At 37.1% G+C, this 22,608-nt stretch overlaps 2 protein-coding genes across 8 annotated transcripts; one reads left to right on the top strand and one right to left on the bottom strand.

The window, feature by feature from the left end:
* Positions 1 to 409: 409 nt before the first annotated feature.
* LOC137719992 (DEAD-box ATP-dependent RNA helicase 31-like) lies at positions 410 to 4,806 on the bottom strand. Its single transcript, XM_068458980.1, has 10 exons — positions 3,634 to 4,806; positions 3,452 to 3,558; positions 3,143 to 3,198; positions 2,742 to 2,966; positions 2,157 to 2,363; positions 1,957 to 2,043; positions 1,756 to 1,851; positions 1,329 to 1,544; positions 912 to 1,094; positions 410 to 781 (listed from the first exon to the last, which is right to left on the bottom strand). The coding sequence occupies exons 1-10, from the start codon at positions 4,689 to 4,691 to the stop codon at positions 554 to 556; spliced, it is 2,463 nt and encodes an 820-aa protein (XP_068315081.1). The 5' UTR covers positions 4,692 to 4,806; the 3' UTR covers positions 410 to 553.
* Positions 4,807 to 16,466: 11,660 nt separating this feature from the next.
* Positions 16,467 to 21,147, top strand: LOC137720529 (uncharacterized). 7 transcript variants are annotated; one of them, XM_068459616.1, is made up of 9 exons: positions 16,467 to 16,916; positions 17,925 to 17,980; positions 18,081 to 18,236; positions 18,398 to 18,503; positions 18,790 to 18,975; positions 19,317 to 19,482; positions 19,749 to 20,077; positions 20,610 to 20,699; positions 20,811 to 21,147. In XM_068459616.1, exons 2-9 carry the CDS (start codon positions 17,966 to 17,968, stop codon positions 20,876 to 20,878), a joined length of 1,116 nt encoding a protein of 371 aa, XP_068315717.1. In that variant the 5' UTR covers positions 16,467 to 16,916; positions 17,925 to 17,965; the 3' UTR covers positions 20,879 to 21,147. The 7 variants fall into 7 exon arrangements, with proteins under 7 accessions (XP_068315717.1, XP_068315716.1, XP_068315713.1 ...); XM_068459615.1 differs by having other exon boundaries at positions 17,900 to 17,980; XM_068459612.1 differs by having other exon boundaries at positions 17,895 to 17,980.
* The last annotated feature ends 1,461 nt before the right edge of the window (positions 21,148 to 22,608 follow it).

The raw sequence follows: 22,608 nt of genomic DNA, 5'->3' as shown, positions 1-22,608 counted from the left end.
ATGCTTAGACATCGAAGCATTGCAAGTTATAGACCCAAACCCTAAACCGTGAAATGGGTAGGGCTTCGGTCCAAAGCTTATTGGGCTCTGAATTTTGAACCTCAATATAGCGCTTCCAAAATGAGACATTTAATTCTAGGTTACTGCTCATTCATATGTTTTATTTCTCACTCGACTTATAATTAAATTATTAATGACCAATTAACGAAAGGTTGTGACAAAAACAGACAGGTGAAATCGACGATATAATTGTGTTTACAACGAGGGAATGTGTATATAGATGAAATGTCTATGGATTAGGATTTGTTTAGGCCCTTAATCCCATTTTTTCAGTAGGTTGTTTTGGTTCCTGTAACATGGATCATTTCAAACCCGGCTTTTCATGAATATTAAACCCATCCACAATAATTTGTGTTTAATAGTGTTGCCAGTGTCAGAATAACTTGTATTAAATCAACACGTAAAATATCAGAAATCTCTTCGATTTGAGGTTAGTTTTTTCCGATGTTAACTAGTAATCGAAACAATCAAATCAACTAAGCTGCTACATGAGCTACTTGGAACGCAATCCAGGGACATTCTTAAGCCCCATCTTCCCGAGAACAAGCTTGGGAATGGCGGGAGGGTTGTCCAGCCCCATGCTTCGGCTAAATTCGTTAGCAAGCTCCACGAGCCTATGCTTATCGCGCCCCACTTTCTTGTTCGAATTGTAATACCCAAGCCACGCTTGGTATGCTGCTTCTTTGTTCTTCATCTCCACCTTGGACAGTGCTCGTTCCACCTGTTAGACACACTTCCAATATTAAAACATCAAACTATATGCATATGCTTCAAGGGATTACCCAACAAAATGCTTCAAGGAAAACCGGGAAGAAACAAGTGACGGAGATAAAGGGGGAGAGGAAACCCACCTTCTTCGTAGTATCTGGATCAACTGAAGGTACAGAAGCCTTGGTTATTGGCAAATCCTTAATACTGGACACGAAGAAGTCCTCCCAAGGAGCCAGTAACAATATTCCTTGCCCCACTTTGCCTTTACGACCAGTTCTTCCAAGTCGATGTATATACTGTTGTCTATCAGCTGGCACGCCCACCTATGTTTGCAACAAAGGGGAGAGTGTCAACAATAAGAGGACTATAGGTTCAAATCTACAGCAGCTGAAGTTGCGAAAGAATGTACTGAAGCTGTTTATGATGCTTAAACAAGGTAAAGCAACTTTGGTAAAAGATTTTGAAAGCCATGGAACTCGGGAAACTGAAAGCCACAATTTAAATATTGCATGCTGAATATATGGCAAAGGAACTTCTAGTTAAGTCCTGCATATTGCCTGTATGACTAGGGAAACATCTGGATAATCAACGCCGCGTGCAGATACATCAGAAGTCACAAGGATAAGACCCTTTGATTTCCGGAATTCATCAGAAACCCTGGTTCTATAACTCTGTGGCTTTCTAGAATGGATCTCTCTGACATTCAAGTTCAGCTCGCCAAGAAGGTCCGCAACCAGTCGTGTGACCATGGCGGTAGTGCAGAATACAAGGACCTGTGCATAATACAAGAATCACGTGCTACATAAGATAGCAATAAAGGTGATGCAGCTCACATATGTTATATAAAATCGCAATAATTGTGGGCAACATAAACCATGCTTCCTAAGAAATATATCTATGGTATTAAATAGATATTAACAAAACACCTGAAAGCATGGTGCATGAATTGAACAAGCCAAGGTTTTGGGGTAATACAATGCCTACCTTATAGTCAACGTCATCTGCAATATGCTTTTTAAGAAGACTATATACTATGGAAAAATGGCTGTCCAATGGAGCGACCAAATGCGCCTGTGCAACCTGAAATCATACATACAAAATTCAAACATAGATATTAATCATCAAATTGTCAAAATTATATGTCATATCAATACGTCTACACACACACGTCATAAAAGAACCAACCTGTGCATGTGTCTCTTCACTGCCTTCTTCAACCGTATTGATATATTCGTGATCTCTTTTCAAAGCAATATGACAGATTTGACGGACCTACAATCAGGAAGAAACCGCTGTTCATGTACAATATTTAAATGTGTGGTTTTTCACATTTTCCAAAAAAAAAAAAAAAACACATTACCACAAAAATAAGTAGTGAAAGAAACCTCTTCAGGAACAGTGGCGGAAAACAAAAGTGTCTGCCGTTGTTTGGGAACAGCTGATATAATCCTTTCAATATCTTTACGGAATCCCATATCCAGTAAATGATCAGCTTCATCAAGTATAAGGACTTTGACACCCATCAGCTTAGTTGCAAAACCTGCGGTATTCTCAATGTGATCTTTGAGCCTTCCAGGTGTAGCGACAAGAATCTGGATGTTTTTAGTGTGTTACATCGCATATAAACAGGCCTCTTAAACATGTCTCAAATTATGTTGATAGGCATTTTCTTCTTTGTCCTTAGTTGGCACCGGTACTAAAGCATACACAAAGTAAGAGCCAGTTTCAAGTAGATGGAATCTAATGGTCTACATGTGAACCTTCACTCCCCATTAAACCTTAAGTCAACTTTATAAAAGCCTATCAACTAGCTTGATTCAGCCGTTCACCCATTAGACTAGCTCATGAAATTCTAGTGCTATGTCAATGCATGATAAATCATTAGCTCAGTTTATATTTAGCTGGTGAAGCTAATGAAACAGGACGATGCAGTAAATGACAAAGCTCTCCAGCAATGATGAAAACCTTACCTGGCAAGGGTTGGCATGGATGCGTTTTTGTTCTAGAGCAAGTCGTGTACCACCTATCACAACTTGGACACCAATAGAAGGATGATATTTCAACAACTTATTGGCTTCTGTAGCAGCTTGACTGGCCAACTCCCGGGTTGGGCATATAACAAGTACAAAAATTGGGGGTCGCTTATTATCATGGGTGATAGGAGGTGAATTTACAACAGCTTCAATTGATGGAAGCTGAAACAAAGAAACTCAACGTCAAGTAAGATGAAAAATCTCCTGTAACTGCATAAATGGAGAATACAGATGGAATGCCTCAATTAAACCAAAAGCAGCATGGAATTTATCATAAATGTTGCATCTTTTTTTAATACGAGAACATTACGCATAGAGAAACAAATGAAATATCTTACCAAGAACGCCACAGTTTTTCCAGTGCCCGTTTTAGCCTTGGCCAGGACATCCTTGCCTACAAAACAAAACTAAGTAGAATAAGCACTTCCATTTCATGGACACGAATGGAGATCGATCAAATTTTAGAAGGAAAAACAAAAACAGACATCCTTAAGAGGACATAGTAGTTACTTGATCTTATTTATATTATGGCAATCCTGATTAAACAAAGTTTCTGTTTCTTTCAGTGTCCTCGTGATGAGGAATTGGTTACAACAAGATGGCACCCCGTATCCTAAAGTCAGTGCATGATTCGTAAAGAAATAAACCTTTCAGTATTACTGGAAGAGTAGCTTCTTGTACTACAGTCATCTTTTCATATCCTGCATCCTTGATTCCTTTCAAGGACAGCGGAGAGACGGAACATTGATCAAACCTGCAAACATTCAAAATAAGTTAAACAAGAAACTTGTCAACAATCCATTATGAAAAATGTTGATGTTAAACATACCGTGATTCACTCAAATAAGAGTCGGAGCTTCCAGCTGAACTTTTCGGCAGAACCCTTTTGCTTGCCTCATCATCCGAACCACGAAACAAAGAAGCTGCATTTTTTTCTCTTAATACTCCAAAACCATCATCATCAGAAGCAGCAGTATCACTCTCTCCCTCACTAAGAAAATCCCCAATAACACTGAACTGTTTTACCTCCTCCTCTTCAGTATCATCCATTACACGCAATTCTTTACCCGAATCTCTTCCACCTCTATTCCTGGTAAATGATTCTGCTTTCACCGTTGAACTCGAAATCCCTTTTGAAAATGATTTCGAATCCCCACGATTGTTTCTACGGGGAAATCTGCCTTCCTGGTCGTCATCAATCTGAAATTGGTTATCAAACCGCTTGCTTGCCCCTGCATTTCTCGAGAAGTCATTTTGGGCCGGAAATCTTCGCCTACTCGAATCTCCAAAATCGCCATTCGAATTCGAATTCCCACGATTGTTTCTGGGTGGAAATGATCTCTCTTTCCAATCACCCTCGGAATCATTATCGAACCTCTTACTCATCCCCGGATTTCTCGAAAACGAGGACTGATTCGGGGACCGAACCTCTCGCCTTCTCGAGTCACCAAAATCTCCAGAGTCACTATCTCTCCTGCTCCTCTTTATCGGATAAGACTCCCCATCGGTCCCCCTCTCTCTAACCGTCCCCCTACAGCCCTCCGATTCGCCGCGCGAGTCACTCTTTAACTCGCTGACCCAGTCACTGAGCTCAGCCTCGTCCTCAAGCAGACTCTTCGAAGCTCCACCCGCCCTTCTCTCGTATCCACGTGGCACCTCGGACCCGGACCCTGTCCTGGATCCCCGGAACGCCCGAGTGGAGAATGCCCGCTCAGTCTGCAGCGAACGGCGAAACCCTAGGTACCTGAGCCTTACGGGGAAGACCCGCGACAAAATGGGTACAGCCCGAGAGGAGGAACTGGAAGGCGCGAATTTCATGGGCGAGAAACGGGCCGCCGGAAGAGAGGCGCTGAGGAGTCGGAGTTGGGGTACAAGTCTGACGGGCATGAAAGTGGGTTTGTGTGGTGGAGAGGTGCGAGGAGTCCCCAGAAATGGGGATTTAGGGTTTAGGGTTTTACGAAATGTGAGCGTTCGTTTTTATAGTTCTCAGAGAGGATGTGGTGTGGGCTCCAAAGCCTACGACACCGTTTCAGCTGATTTGCAGTGTGTATGAACCCACAGCAGAGCATCCGGTGATCTTTTCTCTTTTGGGCCTAATTGGGTCATGGGCCAGCTGCCCTTTTTGAGACAAAGCATTTCATATTATCATAAATTAAAAATTAAACTATTTGCTCACAAAAAATAACATATACGAACTAGCTCTAAATCTAATAATATTTAAGGGATGTATTTTTTATAGAGTTTATCATTATTCAAAAAGGTACCAATTAGGGACAAAACATAATTAGGAGCGGAGATATATGGCGGGGACAATCATTCCCCTACTAAAAATGACAACTTGTATAGAGAAATATTAGAAGAAATTATAAAATCGTTGATTAATGTGTGTCTCATAACGATTAACTCAGCTTGTTTCAAAATTACTATGGTTTGCTCCCTTTTCTTGTGCTAAAAAAACGTTGAGTGGTTAAAAAAATTACCAAGAATAGACAAACGTCACAAAAGTGTGAAGAAAGATGAAATATCGAAGTGGTACTTCCTTCCCTCCAATAATCTCTTGATGGGTTTGAACAACCTTGGGACCCCGAATATTTGGGTAAAACACACCAAAACAGTTCATCCACGATGTGTACGAGTTGTTTTTTTTTTTTTTTAATTTACTTTTATTTTTGGATTGAAGACTCATCTTGTTAGACAAATAAGGAATATGGTTGGAGTCCTTGTGTAATTGTATATAATATTATTATTGGAAGAATAAGCCGTCCTACCTTGTCCTACCTACACACTAGGACGGCTACCTTGTCCTCTACAGCCGTCCTACCTTGTCCTACCTACACACTAGGACGACTACCTTGTCCTACCTACACATTTGTATCATGTATATATATCATTGTAATCTTGTAGAGAAAAATTAATGAGAAAAAGCATTCTCTTTCATATTTTCCACAAAGCATTCTCTTCTCTTCCATATTTTTCACAAAGCATTCTCTTCCATATTTTCTACATGGTATACAGAGCAGGTTTATAACCCTAGCCCTATTTTTTTTTCTGCAGCTTTCTTTGCCGTTCCCATGGCTGTTCGTGGCCCGTCCCGTCCCTCCTCTGATCGTCCTCCCCTCCACTGCACCTACTGCAATTTTGATTATCATACCCGATACACCTGCCATAAACTTCATGGCTATCCCGTTGGCCATCCCCTCCATGGCCAACTGTGGCGACCACCGTGCCATGCCACTGCTTCCAGTTCTTCCCGCAGCCATGCACCTTCCAATCCTCCCCGGCAGCCACGGTTTTCTGCTTCCCGGCCCCATAATTTCACCCAGGCCCCCGCCTCCTCTTCTACTCCAGCGACCCACCAAGTGCACGGGGCCCAGCCCACTTTGCATGACTTACAGCTTGCCATGCCTGACCTCTCTGCCGAGCAGCACTCCCGTGTTCTAGCTGCTCTACGTGACACCACCACCCCTCCTCAGGCCAATGCCGTTCTCACTACTGATTTTGCCCAAGGTTTGTTACCTGTCACCTCTCGTCATGGTCAATGGATTCTTGACAGTGGTGCTACGGATCATATTACTTCTTCCGCTTCATGTTTGGTTAATCGTTCTCCTTCACATTTTCCGCCTGTTTCTTTGCCTAGTGGTGCTTCCGCTCCCATTACTTTTACCGGCACTCTTCCTTTAAATTCATCAGTTACTTTGAAGGATGTTTTATGTGTCCCTAATTTCCGAGTGGACCTTTTATCGGTTGGTAAACTTACAAATGGATTATCGTGTTCCATAACCTTCTTTCCTTCTTGGTGTGTTTTGCAGGACTTGGTTTCGAAGGCGATGATTGGTGTGGGTAAGCGACGTGGCGATCTGTATTACCTTGTGGCCCTTACCTCTTCTCTCCCCACCCGTCAACCTCTCTGCAACATCATTACCATCCCCTCCTCCCTCTGGCAGAGGCTTCTTGGTCACCCCTCCTCCACTCGTTTGCAAGCTTTAGCATCTAGCTCTCTTAATTGTACTTTTGATTCTAGTCATATTTGTGATGTTTGTCCGTTGGCAAAACAAACTCGTCAACCTTTTCTTTTGAGTTCAATTTCATCAACTTTCCCTTTTGCTTTAATTCATTGTGATATTTGGGGCCCAAATCGTCAATCTTCTCTTTCTGGTGCTCATTATTTCCTAACCATTGTGGATGATTTTTCTCGCTTTACGTGGGTCTTCCTCATGAAACATAAATCCGACACTTAACAATTAATTAAGGATTTTTTTGCTTATGTCACTACCCAATTCCGTACTACCATCCAATGCATTCGTACTGACAATGGTGGTGAATTTTTATCTCTTCGTAGTTTTTTCTCTGATCATGGGGTGCTTTTACAAACTTCTTGTGTTTATACCCCCCAACAAAATGGCGTTGTTGAAAGAAAACATCGTCATCTTCTTGAAACCGCTCGCGCCCTTCGTTTTCAATCTCATCTTCCTATCAAGTTTTGGGGGGAATGTGTTCTTACCGCTACTTATCTCATCAATCGTCTCCCTACCCGTCTTACCGCTACTTATCTCATCAATCGTCTCCCTACCTCTTCCCGTGCCCATAAACCTCCATCCTATTTAAAAGACTACGTTTGCTCGCAGGTGATTCTGCCATCCCACCCATCTTCGACTTCGCAACCCGGTTCTACACAAGGTACGCGATATCCACTTTGTAATTTTCTCTCTTATCACCGTTACTCTCCCAGGCATTTTTCTTACATTAACTCTGTCAGTCGGACTGTGAAACCTTCCTCCTTTGCCGAGGCTGCCACTGACCCTAATTGGCAACGTGCTATGACTGAGGAGCTTCAAGCTTTACATGCTAATGGTACTTGGACTTTAACTTCCTTACCCCCTGACAAAATTCCCATTGGTTGTAAGTGGGTGTACAAACTCAAGCATAATTCCGACGGCTCTATTGATCGCTACAAAGCTCGTTTGGTTGCTAAAGGCTTCACTCAGGCTGAAGGTATTGATTATCATGACACTTTTTCTCCTACTGCTAAGATGATTACGGTGCGTTGTCTTCTTGCTCTTGCTGCTAGTCAGTCTTGGTCTCTTCATCAGCTTGATGTTAATAATGCTTTCTTACATGGTGACTTACATGAAGAAATCTATATGTCTCCTCCTCCTGGTCTTCGGCGACATGGGAGAATCTTGTGTGTCGCCTTCACAAGTCACTTTATGGTCTTAAGCAGGCTTCTCGCCAATGGTTTGCCAAATTCACTAGTGCCATCATTTCTGCCGGTTTTCAACAATCCAAAGCTGACTATTCATTGTTCACTAAAAAGTCTGGTATTTCTTTCACAACTTTGCTCATTTATGTGGATGATATTGTGATTACAGGCAATGATGCTAGTGCCATTAATTCTCTGAAGTCTTTTCTCCATGATCATTTTCGGATAAAAGACCTTGGTGATTTAAAATATTTTTTGGGTATTGAGGTTTCTCGTTCCAAACAAGGGATTTATATTTCTGAACGCAAGTATGCATTAGAGATTCTCAAGGACTATGGTTTTTTGGGAGCACGACCCATTGCTTTTCCTATGGATGACACAAAATTATCTGATAAAGGAGAACTTCTCAAGGATCCTGAAAAGTATCGACGATTAGTAGGTCGGTTAATATATCTCACTATCACTCGGCCGGATATCACCTATTCTGTGCATGTTCTAAGCCGTTTTATGCACGAGCCAAGGATATCTCATATGGATGCTGCGCTTCGTATTGTTCGTTATTTGAAGGCTATTCCAGGTCAAGGTTTATTATTTCGTTCTGACAACCAGACCAAGTTAACTGCGTGTTGTGATTCTGATTGGGCAGGTTGCCCTATCACTCGCCGTTCGACTACTGGGTATTATGTATTCTTGGGCGGTTCTTTGATTTCTTAGCGGACGAAACGACAGAAAACCGTTTCGCTCTCTTCAGCAGAGGCGGAATATAGGGCCATGGCATGTGCTTGTTGCGAGATAGTTTGGCTTCGTTTTTTGTTGAAAGATTTGAACATTCCTTTGGATGGTCCTTCCATTTTATTTTGTGATAATCAAGCAGCGTTACATATAGCTGCCAATCCTATTTTTCATGAACGAACTCGTCACATTAAGATGGATTGTCACTTTATACGAGATAAGATTGTAGATGGCACAATAGAGACCAAGCATGTGGGTACGGCACAACAGTTGGTAGACTTGTTTACCAAACCTCTTGGGAAAGAAAAGTTTTCGGGTATGTTACGCAAGTTGGGAGTTCTTGACATCCACTCTCCAACTTGAGAGGGAGTGTTAGACAAATAAGGAATATGGTTGGAGTCCTTGTGTAATTGTATATAATATTATTATTGGAAGAATAAGCCGTCCTACAGCCGTCCTACCTTATCCTACCTACACACTAGCCGTCCTACAGCCGTCAAGCCGTCCTACCTTGTCCTACCTACACACTAGGACGGCTACCTTGTCCTCTACAGCCGTCCTACGTTGTCCTACCTACACACTAGGACGTCTACCTTGTCCTACCTACACATTTGTATCATGTATATATATCCTTGTAATCTTGTAGAGAAAAATTAATGAGAAAAAGCATTCTCTTCCATATTTTCCACAAAGCATTCTCTTCTCTTCCATATTTTCCACAAAGCATTCTCTTTCATATTTTCTACACATCTAAACTTATTTCCATGCCCAAGCTAGTTCATCAATTCGCTTATAATTTATGTATTGTACATGTACGTATATATTTTAATTTATGTGAAAAAAAAATTCCGCTTTGTAACGGAATTTTATGTCACAGTGAGTTCTACATTCCTATTTTAGTTTGAGTCTTCCTAATTTAATCCGAGTCTTATTAGGAAATAATTCTAATTTTTTTAAACATATTAGAAATTTGTTATAAATTTAAGAAAATTTTAGGAAAAATTAGAATGTTTGATAGATTATAAATTTATAGGAAATATTAGAATTTTTTTTATATATTATAACGTTTTAGGAAATATAAAAAAAATTATATATCATAAATTTGTAGGAAATATTAAAAACTTCTACAAAATATTGAAATTTTTAGAAATTGTTTACAATTTTTTTCCATAGATGTCGTCATCGCTCCCTGTCCGATGAGAATTGTTTACAATACCCGAAATACCCTGTCCGATGAGAATTGTTTACAACCCCCGAAATATGTGTGCGGACACCAGAAGTCAACATGCGGTTGCTGGCGAGATGGGAGTCGTCATTCGCATGAGGTGCCCGATGAAAGCCTCCAAATGGAAAAATATATCACTTGAGGTGAAGGGGGCAACGATGACTAAGTGTGTTTTTTTTCAGTTTTATTATTTTTAATAATTTTACTTATTTAATGTATTTTTAAACCAACACTTGCTCTTTTTTTTTATTTTTTTATTTTTTATTATTCGGAACTCTTCGAGATCGACCTGGAAGAGTCAGGCATGTCCGACTACATAACCTAGTTGTGGACTTAGCAATTCAAGGAGTGGGTGCACGTCCTGTGTAGGCATTACAGAACTTTTGAAGCTTTGACCCATCCACCTCAAGAATTTGAGCATAGGATGGACGAGTGGCACTGGCTCTGCCGTTATTTTCAGAACTTATAATTTTTTTTATATTGTAATATCTTTTGAGATTAATATAAGAAAAATTAATTAATTTACACTATATTATATATTATCTTAAAACAATTAAAACAGTTTGGCTGACGAAAGAAGTTGTCGAACAAGTATTTAATATTTTTTTATAAAGCTTAGCCAACGAAAATTTCGTCGGCCTATATAAATTTTATTATTTATTTTCATAAAATACCACTTTGCTTTATAAAATTATTTGATCGGACATGTTAGGTTGGTCGAGCAAAGTTGGTCAACTCATTTTTACTAGACGAATGTTTTGTTGGAATATTTGCCCGACAATTTCTTTTTTTTCATTGGGTAAAACTTTGTGCAATGAGCTTTATGCGACGAATTTTGCCCGATGAAATTTTATCAGGCGCCATACAGTTGGGTAGCGAAATTTTATCTTGCCCGACCAAATTAGAGCCGTTGTTAGATTTATGCGGTTTAGATTTGGTAGGTAGATGGATCGAGTTCATATATTTGTTGGTCGGCCATATAGAAATGTTGGCAATTTGTAAGTTGATGAGAGGTGCATGGCCCCGGTATGCTTATGAGTACTTGAGCGAAAATAAAGATCAGAATTTACCTGAGAAAGCTGATTTCCAGGTAACCATCATTCAAACTCACATGGTTTTAGACCAAACTGCCTTACGTACGTATCTTAGGATGCTTTTCATTTAAAAGTTTGAGACTAAGCCGACAACCCTAGCTCTTAACTCACATACGTGTTTAGTTGTAGAACACTTATTCAATTGTGTTCACTCTAACTCGAATCTCATTTTTTTGATGAGTTTGGGTGCATGTGGTGTGATTTATCTCTGAGTAAACGAGGAGTTTATATAGTTTAGAGTTTTGTATTTTTAAGGGCTAGTTTGAAAATATTTAAAAAAAAAACGTTTATATATGCCCATATAAGCACTTTTTGTATAAACGTTCTTATTAATAGATGCACATTGAAAATTTATCAAATATTTTAAAATTTATCAAATATTTCGATGTACATCTAATTAATAAGAACATACAAAATTTTGATGTTTCTTCTATAATGCTCTTTCCGGTACTTTTTTTACATATAAGCACCTTTAACACTTTATAGTAACCGTTATTAGCTAGATATGCTTTTGATTACCTTAAAACGGTTTTTGCTATGTTCTAAAAACACTTCCAAATAAAACATGTCTAATAATATGTATGGATTAATAACACTATATGATGCTTTTACAGTGATACTATGCGATGGTATACATAAAAATAACTTATCCATATTAAAAAGGGATGCTATATATATTATTGGAACTCTAAAAACTTAGTTTACATGTGTATTTTTCTTTTTAAGTATAGAAAATTTGGAGTGCAATATGAGTTTTTTAGAGTTCTAATAACAACTACTTTAAAAATAACTCTTCATGATTTTTCTCTCTTTCTAGTGTAATTTTGTGAATCAAAATTCCTCATCTTTCTTCTCTCTTTTTGGTGTTAAGGTTAAGCTTGCATGATCGAAGTTCTCTGAGCTTGAGCTAACCCTAGCATCAATTATTATGTCAGGATCCATAAGGGTAAATAAATTCACATGATAAAACCTAGTTATATTGATATTGGGAAATACCAAGCAAATAATTTTGCTTCATCTAATCTAATTGAAGACTTAACGAGAAAATTAACTATAATTGTGAGAAAAAGAAAACAAGCCAACGGGGTTTTGCAGTAACTCATGAGTTTTACTTTTTCATATATAAATTGTTGTTGATGATGTTTATTAGTATTATTAGTAGGTGTTGGAGTAGCCTTTCTCGAGTTGGGATCCAGAAATCTACATACGACCAAACTGGCAAAGTCGTCTTCTACCATGATCTACTTCACTATGATTGTATACAAACTACAAAGGTGGTCCTGTGTCGATCGATCGTCTCTTTGAAGAATAATATCTTGAAACATTTTTACATATTACAATGGAAAATCAGCCTGATGGGATATGAGATTTTTTCCATGGTTGGACCACACTGATATAATTGGCCCCTTCTTAAAAAAATTACAAAGAAAATTCTCGTCAAATTTATAAACTGTACATATCAAAACTTATTCTAGGTATATTGAAAAAAAGAAACAATTTATTCTATGTATAGTTTCTTTAATATATATATATATATATATATATATATATAACGAAATACAAGGATGATTATACTTATGTCCTAAGTTCACAAAAGCGTCTACTGCCATATGAGCTTATTTAAAAGAGAAATGTTATTCTCTCAAAAGGGGAACTCTTTTTAGACTCTTTGTCGCCTCATGTTTTTTGTATAATTTTCATAATAACATTATAAAACATTGTGCTAAAACATAAGGTGTCGAAGAGTTCATAAAGAATCTTACTTTAAGAGAGTCTCCTTAGCATTTATCTCTTTAAAAATATGTTCAAATTAGATATTATTATGCACCATGCTGTGTAGTGCATGTGTATTCAGAAAAATGAGTGAAACAAAAAACAAACAACTTGGATTTTCTTGCATGCATTATTACAAGCACTCTTGTCATTTTCTTATATCTTCTTTAATTATTAAGATGGTCACTTTTTTTTTCTTATGGAGATCGATCGTCCATAAGTCCACACCGCAAATCTCATAATTTTTGTTCACTTCATGGCCACACTCCCACGATGTCTTACTACTTTTGTTCTTTTCTTTGGAATGTATTTTATTTTAAGTTGTTTTTTCCGTTCAAATATATATAAATGTAGGTTTTGTGATATCTCTTAATCTGTCTACTGTCGGTTTGCTTGATCGGGTTTCTCTATGTGCATGGTTGGATACGGGTCCTCTCCGTGGTTGATGGTTCATTAATTAGCTAAGAATTGTGCAATTATTTGATTATTAATATGATGTACTTATATAGTATAGCATGTGTAGCTCTTTTTCCTTGTTTGGAGTTTTTCCATATAATTCTATAGCCACCTCTTGTGCATGCAGAACGTTGTATCGGGTTTGCTTATTGAAGTTCTTCTTTACCCCTCGTGAAAGAGTATATGAGTTTCTATGTGTTATTTGATTACTAGAATAGAACTAGAAGAACGACAACAATGAACCACGGACTAGAAACAAGAATAATGCTAGGTACATCAAACTTACGCACTAAGTTTGTGCATTAAATGATGTTGCACCAATCCAATTTGTGCTTTAATTCAAGTAATTTGATTAATGATTGCAATAAAAATTGATATGTTGTAGAATGTGTCATATCATTTAGTATACAATATGATGTATGTAGCACCACCCTTAAAACAAGTCTCTATTGTTTGGTTGAAAGTTGAATCCAAGTATGAATTCTCTATTGTTTGGTTTAGAACTAGGGGTTTCTGGTCTCTGCTTCGATATTCAAGTTTGAGTTTCAAGTCTACAAATCCTCGTTCTAAAATTATGTGGCACACACAACTATCCTAGACATGATAAACTCTTAAATCTAACATATAGTAACTTTCAAGAAATGTATAACATGTTACATGTGTGAGTAGTCTAATAACTTATTTAATGAGAGGTCGGATCATAAAAAATGATATGAAAACAAATTCTGACCTGTAACGTGTGTGTGATTTCGGTGATGATATCATGCCACATGTCTGTATCATATTGTTACATGTGCACTTCTGTTATTAGAAAAATGTAACTATAAATTGGAAATTAGAGAAGAATTTTTTTTTTTTTTTTAGAGCAACCATAGCTGTTTCATTGATTAAAAGGACAAGCTTACAAAGAAAACAGCAAGGACATACAAAGAACCACAACAGGCTAATCACTAGAGCACTCTTCCAGAAGAAGGTCAATGATGAGATCCGGTGGCTCCGACCCATGACTTGACAACATACTCCGAACAGGCTCGGCTAGCCAGACGATCGGCAATCTCATTAGCTTGGTGGCGCACAATGGATAAATAATGCTCCAGTAATCCCAACCAACATAAATTTTGGCCTCCTCCACAACGTGTCCAATAGGAGACATGTTTTTGGTGCGCTCCTTTACGCTGTTGCAATTTGGAGTGAATCTCCTTCAATTGTTAAATTTTGAAAAACCCTTTCGACCGGCAAAGCTATTCCTTCCCTAGCTGCCGATGCTTCAATATGAGCGGAAGAGAAGACATGTTTGAACCTTCGAACTCCAGCAGCTACAACTCCAACACCTTCCACTTTATCCACCTCTCTTCAAGCCCCGTCGACATTTATTTTGAGTTTTCCCGGAGGAGTTTTGGTCCACTTGATCGATCCACTGATACCTCCACGGCTCCTATTATATAAGCAATTAAAGTTGGTGGTTCCAGAAGCCTTCAAGAAATCCTGCCACTAACTTATTGCTCTAAACGCAACATCACATCTGGTCGATCGCATTTTCCAATCCATACCAGTGAAGGTTGAAAAGACTTGTATCATCACGATGCAACATTGGAAAAGGCGATTGAGGGCTGCTAAATTTTCTACCAATGGGTTGTTAGTGGATGTATTTTGGTACTCATAAACGTGTGCCCTAGTATGCAATTCCTTCACCTTAGTTGTGATTAACAAATCTTCACTCTACACATTTTGTAACTGAAGAGTTCATCTCTTAAATTCCAATTTAAAATGTATTTATGCAAAAAAATCAATCAAATGAGACTAGTTAGTAATCGATAATGTACAAATAGATTGATGGTTAGTAACAATTAAGATGCTCGTGATATAAATAGGCGACCAAACGATTTATAATTTGATTGGTTTTTGTAGATTCAATCTTTAAATGGTGATTAAAATAATGAACGGTTTCAAAAATGACATGTGTACGATTATTCATTAATCATAATATGGTGAATAATTAAGGAGATGTACTTAGAGTGGTGCACCATCTCCTAAACCCTAAGAGTCTGCTTGCACAGTGATATGTTTACTTACCATAAATATGTATGCAAAGTTATGCAACATTTTCATTCCTCACATGTCATTTGTTTACTAACAAAGAACTGAAAAGTAAGTAGGTCTCACATTGAATTTAGTAATGTTATACTTAATTTCAACCAAATATCATTGGGAGAATATACAATAGGTCTATTACGGTAGGAATTTATCATCCTTACTCCTTATTATACATATATCATTGTATTAAAAAAAAAAAAAAACTATTTTTAGTATTTCAAAAATTTCATTCTACGATCTTTACAAATATATATTTTTTTCTCTAATTATTAAAAATATGAAATTCAAAATAAAATTTTTAAAGTAAAAATGCAATTCCCAAAAAATATAATACAAAATGAAGTTCGTGCAATCACGAAGAGCCCATGGCCCAAGCCCATCAACTCCTAAATACAATAAAGAAATGCTAGTAGCTTTCTTATTTGCACTTTCTTGTTTTACATTTTCAGGTATTCTTCATCGTTGATATATTTTGTAATGATTCAAATAGTCTATTTTCTGATTAACCTTTTAAAAATTACATATGCAAAAACATTAACTAAACTTGAAATTGTTGAGTAATCTAATAGTTATTTAATAAATAGATAAAATATTTTTCTCACATTAATATTGAAATTTTGACAACGCTAATCTAATGGTTACACAATTTCTTATTTGATTGATTTTCTGCATAATTGATCTTTAAGATGATCAAGAAGTTAGACAATGCCGATCATCAAAAACATTACAAGATGATATGACTCGTTTGAAAATATTTTTAAAATGATTGAAATCGTTTTTAGAAAAAAATATTTGTAGGTTTCAAAAGCATTTGAAGTGCTTCTTATAAGTGTTTTTCCTGGAGGAAGCACAAACGTTTTACTAAAAATTGATTTCAAAAATACTTTCACCAAAACGCTTTCAATCATTGTAAAGCATTTATAAACAAGCCAATAAATAGCTTGATAATTTATATTTATTCATTTAAAAATTTTCTTTTTCAAGAAAATTTCACTTTCTCACGTAATTGAATTTTCCGGGAAAATTAAGTTTGAAAATAGAAAGCCCAAGTCAAGTCAAGTACATATTTTTCAAGAAAACATCATCTCAAACCCGGCGTGATTTTTGTTTCTTTACAATTGTCTCTCTCATGCTTCACCTTCCATTGATGCCATAGCTGTCTAGCAGCAACCTTTCAACTCCCAACTCCTCCTTCCTCTTGTTTTCTTCTTTTCCATGTAGATATAATGGAAGTAAATCTTAAACTAATACCAGCTAATTAAAAGCCGTAGTCCATAATTTGAGCTGCCAAGTCCGTTTCTTTTGGTACATGCTGAAGCTTTTTCTAGAGAGAGAGTGAGAGAGAGAGAGAGAGGGATCTCAGTTGGATTTTTGCTGACTCTTGAGCTTGAAAAGGGGAACTGGGTTTTCTTAATTCGTCGAAACAACGTGTGTCTTTCTGTTTTCTGGGAGATTTTGGAACTGTGTTTTCTCAAATTTGTCGAAATAAAGTGTGTCTGCTCTGTTGTCTTGGAGATTCTTGTTCCTGGGATTTGAAGGTAATATATTTTATTTTATTGCTAGATCTTCACTTCTTTTTCCATTTTTCTATTGATTCTTTTAGAACTATGTCTTTCTGTCTTTAATTTTTTAATGGTTAATTAAGTTGAATTCTTTGATAAAATTAGTTGATTGTAATGGTTAAGCTTGTATGTAGTGTAAAGGCAGCAACTTTGCTGAAATATTTGGACTTACTCAGATCTGACTGAACTTAATTGGTTTTGAAAATCTTTTTATTTCTGAGATCTTGAAGGATGAACCCTAATTTTCATATTTGCAATAATTTGTGAATTTTCTAGATTTTGTCAGTTATTAGGGTGTTAACATTCTTACATAATATTCAAGATTAGGCATTGTGTGGTAACAAAGCTGCAATTCTTTGCTACTCCAAAGAGTATGGCAAATACAGTAACCCTTAGATTCTCTTTTGTTGCTCAAAAGTGAAAACTCCAAATATTTCGGAAGGAACTTGTCTGGACTGGAATTACATCTATTCGTTATTTATGTTCTAGCGTCTTTGAATAGAGGAAGCAATCATCATTTGTTATGGTAATGAGGCAATTGTTTTAGGTGTATGCTTGCTCTAAACGCGATTTGTTACATGTGCTTGTTGTGTATTTAAATCTCATACTGGCAAATTTTCCAGACCAAAGTAGATAGGGCATAACATAATGACTATTAAATTATACTGTTAATGCTTTTCTTTGAGCTCATTATGGTACATTAGATGAAAAATGAGAAGTACATCTTCGTTCGATATATTCCCGTAGAATCTTATAATCTAAATGCTTCAAAATTTGAAATACGTGTTGTTTACTGATAAAACAGATCTTGCTTCTGTGTTATTTTAGCGATGGGTTTATGTGTTTTCACCGTGAAATTTTCACGACTTATTTGGTCTAGTATTTGAGTGGATAGGTTTATGTTTTTTGTCATTCGTCTTTCATTCCATGTAAGTGTAAAAGTATTGATATCAGCAAAGACGACCTTTGCTTGGAGGATACCAGGGCCATACCGAAGACATGCGGTCCACCTGCATTCAGATGAAATGAAGAACTCACAGGTGCCACTTCATAATTCTTCACATTGTTAGCATGTCATATCTTGTTGTTTGCACATTTCGCTTTTGACTAAAGAGAAAACTCCTATTTTTGGATTCACAGAGCACGCAAGAAAATCAATCATCAACTCAAGTTTTACATGATTCACAAGGTGACCAAGTGAAAAACCAAAGTAATGAGCCTCCTGCAACAGATTCAGCTTCAGTATCTAATTCAGGCAATGATAACAAGAAAGTATCACGCCAAGATATTGAACTTGTAAGGACATTTTTCGGCAATCTTTTCTTTTCTTTTCTACATTTTCTATTCTGTTCTTTACGTCTTACTTTGTTTCCTTTTCTGAATAATGTTTGTGAAAAAGCTTGACTAATCTGTTTCTCATCTGCGTGATGGTATATTGTGTACAACAAATGTTTTAGGTCCAGAATCTTATAGAGCGGTGTTTACAATTATATATGAATAGAGATGAGGTAGTTAAAACCCTCTTGACTCGTGCAAGGATAGATCCTGGATTCACAACTTTGGGTAGGCAACTCGAAACCTATTTATGTTGAAGTATTTGTATTGTCAGTACTGCCATTACATTTACTTAAGTATTTATACTATAAATTTGATTAATTCTGAAATGAGAATCCTGATGTAGTTGTTTTCCATAGCTATTGTTGACAGTACAATCCTGAATTCTTCTCTTCTCGTATAGTGAGGAATTAATGAATAAAACATCTAATCTCGAAAAGCTACATGTTTATCCTATAATTTTGATCATGAGTTGGAAGAAAATGCTTACTCTTTTTTTTATTTGTTGATACAGTATGGCAGAAGTTGGAAGAAGAAAATGCCGACTTTTTCAGGGCCTATTACATAAGGCTAAAATTGAAAAAACAAATCCTCCTTTTCAATCATTTGCTGGAACATCACTATCATCTCTCGAAGTATAATCCCATGCCTCTGAAGGTTCCTTTGGCCCCTATACAAAATGGGATCCATCCTATGCCTGGTAAGTTTTTAGCTTGCAGTAACATGATGGTATAAACGCATGAATTAATTCTATTAGCTCTACTTTATCCTCATCTCTCTCGGTGGATTCATAGGGATCACAATTTGGTTCCTCAATGCTAACAGAGATATACTTCCGTCTTTAGAACTTTGGATGAACTCTCATTTGACTTTAAGAGTTCAAATGTTATTCTCAACAGTGATAATTAAAGAATTATTATTTCTGTAAGTTCTAAGGCGTTAAAGGATCTCTATATGCACGTCAGTTTGTGGCAATCTGTAGTATGACATATTTATGTGATAGTTTTCGTTAGTATTCATTGCCACTTGTTTGCAGTGCAGTTAACAACTTACCTATGGGATACCCTGTCCTTCAGCAACCTCCGATGCCAGCAGCAGGTCAACCCCATCTCGATTCCATGGGATGTGCAATATCCAACTGTCATGTAGTTAATGGGGTACCTGCACCTAGCAACTTTCATCCCATGCGGATGAATTCTGGGAATGAGTGAGAATTTGTCTTTTCCCTCATTCTCTCTTTGATTAGTCATGCAACATACCAATTAATTTGTTACCGAAACCTTAGAGACGCTTTTGTTCTTCTGTACCCCATTTCCCATTCTATTAGGAATTACATAGGTTTGAACATTTTCTTTTCCCTATGGAACTAATGTATTGGATGACATTCCCTTGTCTTGTGCACCTGTTTCCTGTTTCGGTCGATAAAAGTTTTCTAATGGCAGTTTTTATTTTGCTTTCCTATTCTTTTTGAAGTATTATGATGGACTGCAGTGGTGCTGATGTGGTTCCTGTCATTCCACCAAACAGTGCCATGTCATCCATGTCGGAGATGCCTGTAAGTCCTACATCAGTTGCATCGAGTGGTCACTTCCCGTTCTCTGCTTCAGAAATATCTGGAATGGGAGTAGACACAGCACTTGATACTCCATTTACATCTGATGTGGCAAGTTCTGTTGGATTGCAACTTGCACCTGATGGTGGAGCTGGAAATTCTCGGGATTCTCTCAGATCACTGGACCAAATTCCAATTCCGTGGAATCTCAGTTTATCAGATCTTACAGCAGATTTATCAAACTTGGGAGGTAATTTATAGTTTTGAGTAATTTCTGCGCAATTATATGTCTAAATTTTGAGTTGATTTGAATCACTTATAGCAGTCATCAAGTGTCATTCTTCTTTTTGACTGTTATGGCCATAAAGCATTTGAGCTACCTTTTACTAGTATAGAGCATTTCCGTTGTAATAGGAATCTTTGTCAGATTTTCTATACATAAGTAGAGTTGTGTCTGTTGTTACAATTTCCATCCAGACACACTGGAGTTATCTCCAAAATATTGCAGAAAAGCATGCATGCTAAGTCCCAATATCTGGTACAAGCTTTTCATTACTTCCTCCAAAAGTATAGCGGGAATGTTACATTCTAAAATCATCGAAACAAATTTTTGAGCATTTCCTTTTCCTAATAGCTTTTAAGTTAGCAACAGTCTTCTGAATGAATCACATGAGTAGGCACATATGGTAAAATGTTGGATGCAAGTATGAACAGAGCAATAGAGCTGCTTTTGCATAATATCACATGGTTTCGTAATTGCACTGCCTTGATTTTCTGTGCAGATTTAGGAGCCTTAGGAAACTACCCCGGTTCACCCTTTCTGCCGTCTGATTCTGAAATTTTACTCGATTCTCCAGAGCAAGAGGATATAGGTAATTGGAGTTGCATCAGTTATTCTACCTTTTTATTTTATATATAGTTTTTACAAAATAATATTGATCAGGCGGGTTCAAATATAACTTACTAGCTTTTCCTTGCATCAGTGGAGGAGTTCTTTGTTGATTCTGTACCCGGACCGCCATGCTCTCAGTCAGATGAGGAGAAACCCTAGACAAAGGTGAGGAAAGTCCCCTTTTTTCACTTTAAATTGTTAGGGAAGGACAATAAATTTAGTAGGCATTTCAGGATTTTATCGTTAACAGAACTGAATATTTCTGGTTAGCTAGTTTGATCTGTATTAGCAGACGGATAGGAAACTTGGTACATCACTCGCTAGTCTAGCATTGTAATTTTCTTTTCCCCAAAAAACTTAATTATCCGAGAACGTTCAGTACTGTAATTTGGATAAACCGGCATGATCATCGCCATTTTTACTCGTAATCATCTGCCTCTTCCCCAATTCTGCGTATCTTGCTGTCATGGGAGCTTAATAGGATCCCAAGGAAAGTTGACTAATTCCATTTCTTGTCATGTTAATCGCAGCAAATAAATTGCCACATATTTGAGCTATTTATATTATCCGCAAATTGATGAAGTTAAACCAGTCTTTTCGAATATAATTTTGGGCCGTTTGGTAACCATTACAGATTTCAATTTAATGGGAAGGCAAAGCCGAACTCATGGTCAGTTGAGCCCTTGTGCATGACTTTCCGGATGCAGGATTTATACCAAGATTCTTTTTGTTCAAGTAATATTCTAATCTAGTCTAACTTACGGAAGGATGTTTCGAACTTGAGGGAGATTTTATTTGAACTCGTAACTTTTTTCGCTAAAATGGAGGTCCTCGAACTTGACTAGCTTAATCCTGACTTACTTTTCCACCCACTTCCGTGGTCTAGGGAACAACTATCCAAACACCCCCTTTAACAAGCAAGCTACGCACCTCGGAGTGAGGTGCGAAGCTTCCACTCCTTTCTTGGTCTACTTCGGTTACAACTTGATCTACGGTGCGATCAGACCTGCTTTCCTCTCTTGCGTGGCAAGAGCTCATTTGCCAAGTTCGAACTTCTGCTTTATCGTCAATGACGGCTCTCTTTGATGCTAGCAACCGCATTTAATCCTTTCCGCGCTTAATTCAATTTCCTTGACTTTTTCTTTAAGTTCTCCAATTGAAACCGTAGTTATTCTTGAACCAACTTGCAGAAGTGCTTCTAAATTGCTAATTGACTAATTAATTCTAAAAAGACCGTATTTGGATATTAATTAAGGGAAAAGCTCTGGTATTGTTCGTTTGAATGAAGAATCACATTTTTATACTAAAAAGTCAATCATAATACTATTCACTTTACCCTTTATTTTGCCTTTATCATTAAAACTCAAAATTTTCAAATCATTTTTATTAATTTTCCTATTAAATTAAATCAGTGCACAAGGAAGACCTATTCAAATTTCAACTTATTAAGTAATGGACCTTTCTACGTATGTGGACAACCATGTTGTATTCACGTATGATAAAAAGTCTTTATATTCACACTCCGTACTTTTTCTACGTACTTTTTCTTATCCACAAGTAGCCTCCTTTTCTGTTTTTTGGTTTTGTTTTGAGACGATGGTTGGTGGGATCAAAACGTTAATCTTTTCTTAATCCTTCAATTTTCTCAAGTCATCAATGATCTCTCAATCCTTAAATTTTAATTTTTTTCGACAATCGGAGATACCATTTGAGCGGTGTTTAATAAAACACAAACATTGTATTCTCATTCAACGAAATTTCTTGACGAATCGAAGAAATTAGTAGAGAAGATATAAATGACTTTGTGGTGCAATACTTTCTTGATTAAGCTCCCCTAACAGATAAGATAGCTTAGTCGAGATAGTTAGCTCTAAAGTATATGTCGTGAG

This window comes from Pyrus communis, chromosome 16, assembly GCF_963583255.1.
Source record: "Pyrus communis chromosome 16, drPyrComm1.1, whole genome shotgun sequence".
Taxonomy (NCBI): Eukaryota; Viridiplantae; Streptophyta; class Magnoliopsida; order Rosales; family Rosaceae; genus Pyrus; species Pyrus communis.
Note: the sequence above shows the minus strand (reverse complement) of the source record. Positions and strands in the feature narration are given on the sequence as shown.